The sequence below is a fragment of the Pagrus major genome, chromosome 20, assembly GCF_040436345.1.
Source record: "Pagrus major chromosome 20, Pma_NU_1.0".
NCBI lineage: Eukaryota > Metazoa > Chordata > Actinopteri > Spariformes > Sparidae > Pagrus > Pagrus major.
Genome location: NC_133234.1, coordinates 11,555,462 through 11,563,822, shown reverse-complemented (window position 1 = coordinate 11,563,822; position 8,361 = coordinate 11,555,462). Strand labels below are relative to the sequence as shown.

Here is an 8,361-nt window from a genome sequence, read left to right as displayed (position 1 = left end):
ATAAAATCTCAAAAAATTGGGAAAAATGCTCCAAGAATCTAAATTATGCCTTTTTTTGTCCGACCAACAGTCAAAAACCTAAAAACTTCATTTTCTATCATAAAGGACAAAGGAAAGAAGCAAATCCTATATTTAAGAAGCTGGGACTAAAAATGTAAAACATTAGTAAAACATTTTTACTTGAAATATCACTCTATCACTTGATTTCAAAACATTTAGCGATTCTTTTTTTTGTTTTTGGACTAATTGTTGCAGCTCTTCTCTCCAAACATCAAATGCCTGTTAACTTCAAATGATTTGACTGCTGATACCTAAAGAACCTTATGGAAACATTATAATCATGAATCTGCTACTTTGTAAACATGTGCATCTTTCTCACATTTGTAGGAAATAAAGGAGAGATGTTTGTGGGTCTGATGGGAAGAAGCATTTCCAGTGGCGGTAAGCACAAAACCCAAGAAAATCTTGTCTCAAAATATCAAGGCAGCTTTATTGATATTAAAAATATCAAATTGCTAACACACATTTAACAGCTAGGATTCAAATTACAAAGCAAAGACAGTCGCATTAAAATGTTTTCTGTGTATTACAGAATCTTTAAACAGAATGATTCCATCTGCAACAACCACTGCCCTCGATGTCTCGGAGAAACCACACAAGCAGGGTATGATTGTATCAGTATAAAAACCTGAGGTTGTTTTATTTCTGTGTGCATTCTTACAGTGGTATTGTCGTCATTTTTAAAATCTATTATTCTGTTTTTTTGGCAGGTTCATCGGAGGAATGGGTCCAAATCCTGTATTGATGGAGCTAGAGAAAAGAAATACATTTTAATATGATCTATACAATTTTACACCAACCAAAGAAGGCGCTACCATACATCACACTCCTCAAAATACACTCTGCTTATTGTTTCAGTTCATGCCAACAATTATTGTATTTATCCCAAACAAAAACAGCTACCATCTTCAAAATGCACATTTCTTGAATGAAATAAAAATGACAGCCTGTAAATGCTGCCAAATGTAGGTATGTATTTTCTTTTTTTTGCATGAGCAAAGCAAAACATTCATTTTATCCACCACACTGGACCATTTATCATTTAACATTCAAAGCTTAGTAGACGCAGGCGGTTTTTAAAACATACAGGATGAATAAATTCTCTACGGTCTGACAATGTTTAAATCAGGAGTCATCGGACTTGGAACGTACGGTGTTTAAAATATAAACAAAAGTAAAATATAAAAGTAAAAAAAAAGCAGGCTAAAAACAGTAAAGAAAGAAGGAACACTGGTCTTTATTGACAGTTTGTAGGTCTAGGCTACTTGTGGCTGGTGAGGCTGCAGGTGAGTTCATTCAGTAGCCTGAGGATCTTAGTGCTTATGTGCCTTTAGGAGGGGTCCATTTAAGTGAGCTGGGGTCGATGGTTTTGTTGCTGTTGCCTCGCTTGATCTCCTTCGCTTTCCACTCATCGATCAGGTCCTGGGAGGAAGAATAAAGTAACAAACTGGGCGGTCAAATACAGGGATGACACTGCACTATTATTCAGGGTGTCTACAGGCATCAGACACTTAAATGCAAAAGACAATTTAAGATCATTTTCAAACAATTTATCATGGAAGAATGAAATTGACAAAATCAAAACAAAATAAATGGCTAAATAAATAATTAGATGTTATTTAATGCATCAAAATTAAAAAATAAATGTAGGCATTTATTAATTCATAAAATTTGATATAAATTGACAAACTACTTCTACTTCTGTATTTAATTTTCCATTTTATTAATTCATTTATCCATTTTCAAGTATATTTATTTGCGCAGTTATTTCTGTATTCTTTTCCCCTTTGCATTTGCAAGTTAATACATAAATAAATACATTTTTAACACATAACTAAATTATTTACACATGAATAAATAAATTAATAAATAAAATGGTAAAACATAAATAAATAGGGGAATTAATACAAAAGTAAATCAATAGACAGGCAATGTTTATTTTTGTTTTTGATGCATTGAACGGCATGTTTACTTTTTTTAGTGAGCAATTTATTTCTTTATTTCGGCAGTTTTAGTCCTCCACAGATTTATGAAGGAATATGTTTATTAAAGTGAGTTGCATTAACCTGCCAACACTTATTTTTGCCATTTTAAGTGTGAGTATAAAGTATAAAGTATAAAATGTTTTTGTGTCAAGACCTCACAAATTCAAATTCAAGACCATTTCATGACTTTAAAGGCTTAATATTTATAAATTTAAGACATTTTAAGAATGTTTAACGACCTGCAGAAACCCTGATTATTGGGTATTACAGTCATTCTACTGGAAAAATGCAAAAGATATGGGGTATATAAAATGTACTCATATCCATCCTAGTTAAATGATTTGTTTGACTGGATTAGCGTGACTATACTTCAGATGCAACTTTTCATTATCATCAGGGGATTCTATGTTATTTAGAGAGACGATATACAAGCATAAAAATGTTACTAAAGAATAACAGGCTGGTATCTTACCTGTCGTTTCAACACCAAGTGCTTTCCCTTCCAATACTTCAGCATCTGCAGAGACTGCAGGGTGCTCACGATGTCCACCGGATTAACGGCTGTTTCCTGACTGATCTCTGTGGATCAAGAGAACGTATATAACAGTCAATAAGTTCTGTATATGCATGTGTTTGTTCAAGACAATCTTTTCGTGTGTTAATAAACCTTTTCCACCAGCAACTGCCGGCAGCCTGCTTAAATTCTGTGTGTTCTCACTCACCTTTGATAGAAATCTCCTTGCCTTGGAAATTGTACATGTATCGCAGTAACACTTCCTTCCAGTAACTACGGTAACTGATGAGGCCCAGGTCAGACAGAGGTCTCTCTGGTGAGCCCACCTTCTCCTCCACTTTGGACAGCAGGTAGCCTGAACAAAGCACAGAGGGCAGTCAGCAAGAGACATCTATGTACAGACTACAATATTATGTAAATAACATTAATTTCAATTAAAAATTCTTATTCAAACAGATAGTTTAGTCAAGAATAAATCTGAGGTGACAAATCTAGCAGTGGCGCATTAATCTACACACAAACTGCATAATGTGCTTTACCTAGTGGATAAACGTACAGAAGGGGAATCATAAAGTCACAAACAACTTTAACGTCTCATACAATCTAATGCAAAAGCCCAGGATAAAGATTAGCTAATTAAAGCTTACATTAGAAATATTCTCCATTATATGATACAACAGCTTCACTTAAAGGAAGATTTAGCTCAAGAAAACGTTACCTACACCTTAACATGATCATTTTCAATAAAATTAAAGACATGAAACAGATCCAAACAGACGCATCAATGTCTTAGTTTGAGATATTCGTTTTTAGTGTACGTGAAATAACATATTTTACACCGAGTATTCTGCAAATTATCCCACTGTTAGGATAGTCAATACCAATTTTAATCATTTTTGGCTCAGTAAACAATTGACAAAACGAGAGAAATTTTTTTAAAAAAATTTTTAAAAAAAATCAGTGAACATTATACTTACTGAAGTCAATGAGCATCTTGCCAAAGCCTTGCCTCATGTATTGTGGCATTGTCAGGATACAGGATACGTTGTAGTTTAGAAAGGAATTCTTCTCCTTGAAGTGATTAAAAAAAAGGGAAAACATTGCAGTTGCTTCTGGATACGAAAATAGAATTTATGCCAAAAATTATTGTTGTATACACACCATAAATCTAAACTTGTTTTTTTCGATTTACCTTGGAAAAGTATCCCACTAAATGGCAGCCAGTGTTGTCGGCCTCGGTCATGACGTAGAAAAGAAAAGGCTCTACGTCATAGTACAAGGTTTTATGGTCCAAGAAGAGCTTGGCAAGTAAACAAAGGTTCTGGCAGTAGATCTGGGGATAAAAAGGCACTTACTTAATTTGTTGTAGTTATTTATTTAATTGTCTAAAAAAGTAAGGTGTCACTATATTGTTTTACAGATGTATATGTAACCAATCTCTTAATATTGACAAGAAAGCAGAAACTTTACGTGAAGTGTGTCTCCTTACCTTATTCTTTTTGCCGTCGACTTCGAACACAGATATAGACCCCTTTCTGTACACCTCGTCTCCTGGAGGATGCTTCCACACACACTTGGCCTGAAAAGAAACACAACAAAAACAAATCAGCATTATTCCCAAAGAACTCAGCAAGTATGAACATATATTTTAAGTATATTGTTAACAGGCCTGATTTGTAGTATAAATAACAAACAGTTATTTGCCAAATACGTTCTCTAAATGTCTGGAGAAATTAAAATAAAAATCAACTAAAATTGATAATTTCTAAATTATGGAAAACCCAGTCTATAAATGTGATTATCAACCATAAGTCAGTCGGTCAGACATGTCGTGAATAGACATAAAAAATAGTTGGCGTGACAATTAGGGTGTGTGGTGAAATTTCACTTTGCCACTCACCATGTGTCGCCTGAGGATGGTCTGGCTCTTCATGTACTTTAAGCAGAATTCGCAGACGTAGAGGCGACCCAGACGTGCATACTCCTCAGGATAGGGTGAGTGGTACCAGGTGTCCAGCTCGTAGCGGCCAAACAGGATGGTCTTGATCATGTTGCTGCCCTCTGTGATTTGACCCTGGATACGCAGCTTTTCCTGCAGGAGGGAAGACATGGTGTTAACTTCTGGCCTAAGCATCAACCTGTGAGATTGTCCAGCAAAAACTGTTGTGCTAATATGCTGAGAATTGGCTCTTATTGGCCATTCAGGAAAGGAAGTACAGATGAATGTAGCAATAATAATATTTTGATACAAGAGTGACATTGATGGAGATATGCAACAGCTCAGTACCAGATCTTCAGATGCACGAGCCTGGGCTTTCCTGAAGAGCTCCAGGTCATAATCGCTGGTGATGTTCTCCAGCAGAGGCTCCCTTGTGTTGCCGTGTGCCTGCCGATGCTCCTGCGGACCAGACAGAGAGAGGAATAGAGATAAGATGATATATAATCCGATTTAAAACACACCAACAGAGTGCCAGCTGGAATAGTGACAAATGGTGAACAACTGCATGTTAGCGAGCCAGTGACGTACCATGTGCTTTTCTTTCTGCTCCTTCTGAAGGCCAGAGTTTCGCCCTTTCCTTAACTCAGCCACCTGCTCTTTGTATTTGCTCTGTTTTGATGTTGGCGTCTGAAAATCAAGATATATAAATACATGAACTTGCACAGTGATATCAGACTGGCACGATAACAAATGTCATCGTTATTTGATATCTATTTTTGGCACATTAATCAAAGCAGTAAGCAATTCTGCAGCAGTCTAAAATAGCATTTGTATGCTACCTGTTATAAAGCAAGTCTCATTAATGTTATGGCAATAATTTCAAAAAGAGGATACCTGGTGTCGAGTTGCATGGCGAGAGTTGCTTTCTTCCTGCGCCTTCACCTCCTCTTCTTGTTTCTCACGGCTGACGGCTTTGACCTATAATGAAGAGTAGTAAAAGGATTAGAGTCTGTCTAAAAAAAAAAGTCTTGTTATTTCTCTCTGACAGTCTGAGCTGCATCTTGTCCTTCTCAGAATTATTTCACTGTTGTACGATACGGATCTTGTAATTGTTTTGTCTAAGTCATTGTTACAGACTAGACAATTTAATTGAATATTACCATACTACCCTATAGGTTAATTAAATAAATACAGTTCTACACTGGTGTGTCTGATCGTGATATTAAATATCCATTAATCAAACTGACGATTGAACTCATGTAAACACCCAAAAGGCATTATGTAAGACATCAATATTAGACCGATTCAGTTATCATGAAGGGAAAAATAAGTCATGGAAGAGGAAGAAGGACAAAGGAAGCAAACGAAAGTAAAACCCGGACCAACATATATCAAGACAATGATGTAAACACTGTTGGCTATCCTAATCATAGCTACTAACAGTGGACAAGCAACTGAAATTTATCATCAGACAATCAATATGATAAATAGAGCTACAATGATTTTTTCAAGATACTCACCTTGCATTCATCAGCAGAGAGATTGTGGTAAAGAGGGCAGCCTGATACAGCAAAATGACGTTCATGTTTCCCCGTGAGGTGACCTGGGGAAATTGAGTAAAGAAGGAAATTAAGTTTGCTATAATTACACTATGATAGCACAAGATGCCACAGAATACAATGAGATTTATAATCAGGAATAGACTAGATGAAATTACGTATAACATTTTCAAAAGGGCATGGTTTTTACCGAGTGAATTGCATCCCGGCGTAGGACATTTCATGTTGAAGTTGTAGGTCTCGTGACAGCGGCGGCGCTTGGGTCGGTGGGAGAGGTCCTTATCTGAGTCTCTGTTGGCTTGGTCTTTGGACTGGCTCTCATCATGCGAGGCGTTGGGGCTGGAGATGTCCAGCTCAGACTCAGAGGAGGGGGCATTTCCAGTTGGCGTCAGTGGTGGAGACTCATCGTGGTCCGCGGCTCGCTTCAAGTCCGGAGTATCTAAAGCAACAGGAGTCAAAGCAGCATTTTGACTACACAGCTGAGATGAAGAACACTGTTAAAGCTTTATATTTCATTTTCAGGACGTGTTGGCTAACCCTGAGAGCTTTGGCTAAGGCGAGTAGAGGCTCTGGTGAGGCGCTGTCTCTTGTGCATGTTCCCATCACTTTCTGAACTATTGGTCTGTTCTCTCTCAGCAGAGGAGTCCGAGTCTTCAGTCCCATCTGAACCACTCCCCGGCATATGTCTCTGTCAGGGGAGAAAACTGAAAATAGAGGCATCCTACACAAATTCCATAATCATGGTGCAAACATTTTGAAGCTCATGTGTCAGTCATGTCAATTAGACTGACAACGATAGGGCTGTGCCTTGAAAAGCACCATCGATGAGGTTAGCTTGCTAATAACTGTTGATTTTGGAGTCATAAAGCCAGCGTGCCGAAGTCTGGGACAACAGGATGCTTGTGCAACGACAGCTGTTCACAGGTTTGACCACTGGTTTTAATCCAGACATCTCTGTAATCATGCTCTTAGAGAAAGGCCACAGACAGCTGATAGCTCGCTGTTAGCCGGGATTGTAGCCGGTTAAACAGCTGTGCGGCTAACTGTTAGGCCTATATCTTACTACAGTTAGCATTTGGTACTTTTTTAGCAGCGACTAACTAATCAAATAGCGTGACAGTTGCAGGCCACAGTAGTAGCTACACGACAAAGTAGCAAGCCTGGTTAGCACTTCATAACCTATTATTATTGTTAGCTTAGCCTGCCAAGTTAGCAAACGCTAGCTAAGCTGCCCCGTTCTCTCATACGGCTAATAGACTATGGCACCAAACTGCATAAACAAATCAGGCAGTTTCAGATGTAGCGTTTATCGGTGTCTTTCAACGTGTTCCTATTTGCGCATTATAGACATTATAACATTCATTGTGTTCTTTTGGTCAGTACGGCAGACATATAACCCACGAAGCACCGTTTATTTTCAATTATACCCGAGGTTAAGTTTAAGATTTGGTTTAGCTAGCTGCTCGTTACCGCCCACCAATTTCTAGTTAATTTACTTTAGTGTTTTCTGAAAATGTTGACAAAAGCAAAGTAGAACAACTTATACAGTTGGAGATCAGTGAAATAGTTTAAACGCATGTAGGTTGACTGGTCGTACGCACAACTAATGCTATGATATGACATGCTAAATTGCAGGGTATTTGAATGGAATATGGTGGAACATCCTTCCCATTCGGATGACTGGAACACATCGGTGCTAAGTTAGCTAGTTACCCTCTTGTGCGACCTACATTTGTTCTTACCTGTCGTCTACGAGGCATTTTCACCTTGTTGAGCGGTACTTCCGGTGGATTTTTAATCAAAAACAGCGAAATTCCACAAATGCTGGGTAAAAAGACGTCAGAAAACTATTTATTGATTATTTTACAGGCAGAAGTTTATATGTACACAGGGTTGCCTGGGTCTCTCGCGCCACATTCTCCGCACAGACAGAGCAGAGAATTGCATTTCCGGTTGGAAATGTATGTGTGTGAGCCTCCAGACCAGCAGGGGGCGACACTGTATCTTACTCCTAAACCCCTAATAAGAGTGTTGTACTGTCAAGACACCTTTACACCATTATTATCTGTGTTAGCCTATAAAACTCTTACTACAGACCTTTTTTACATGGAACAAAAAATAATCCAAATTTATTTATAGGTTGTATTTGTTCCCTTACTTCTCTTGATGAAGAAAGAATAAAAATGTGTCCTCCTCCACAGTGGTCAATTAGTTTTCTCATCAATTAAATATAAGAAATTTTAATCCAAAGAGAAAGATCTTCACGGACTGATTTTTCTATAACCAAAACAAACTAAATCAAAC

The 8,361-nt window shown here is 37.7% G+C and overlaps 1 protein-coding gene across 1 annotated transcript; it reads right to left on the bottom strand.

The window, feature by feature from the left end:
• Nucleotides 1–463: 463 nt before the first annotated feature.
• kat7b (K(lysine) acetyltransferase 7b) lies at nucleotides 464–7,990 on the bottom strand. Its single transcript, XM_073489653.1, has 14 exons — nucleotides 7,800–7,990; nucleotides 6,595–6,745; nucleotides 6,248–6,496; nucleotides 6,019–6,101; nucleotides 5,393–5,476; nucleotides 5,087–5,185; nucleotides 4,847–4,957; nucleotides 4,460–4,651; nucleotides 4,049–4,138; nucleotides 3,752–3,892; nucleotides 3,537–3,630; nucleotides 2,768–2,914; nucleotides 2,518–2,624; nucleotides 464–1,482 (listed from the first exon to the last, which is right to left on the bottom strand). Exons 1-14 carry the CDS (start codon nucleotides 7,815–7,817, stop codon nucleotides 1,381–1,383), a joined length of 1,668 nt encoding a protein of 555 aa, XP_073345754.1. The 5' UTR covers nucleotides 7,818–7,990; the 3' UTR covers nucleotides 464–1,380.
• Nucleotides 7,991–8,361: the final 371 nt, after the last annotated feature.

Bases quoted from the DNA above. Each gene is read 5' to 3' on its own strand.
- kat7b (XM_073489653.1), bottom strand. The intron at 6,497-6,594 runs GTTAGCCAACAC...CTGTTGCTTTAG, and splicing joins CCTTAGCCAAAGCTCTCAGG to ATACTCCGGACTTGAAGCGA. The intron at 1,483-2,517 runs GTAAGATACCAG...TCTTCCTCCCAG, and splicing joins ACTTGGTGTTGAAACGACAG to GACCTGATCGATGAGTGGAA.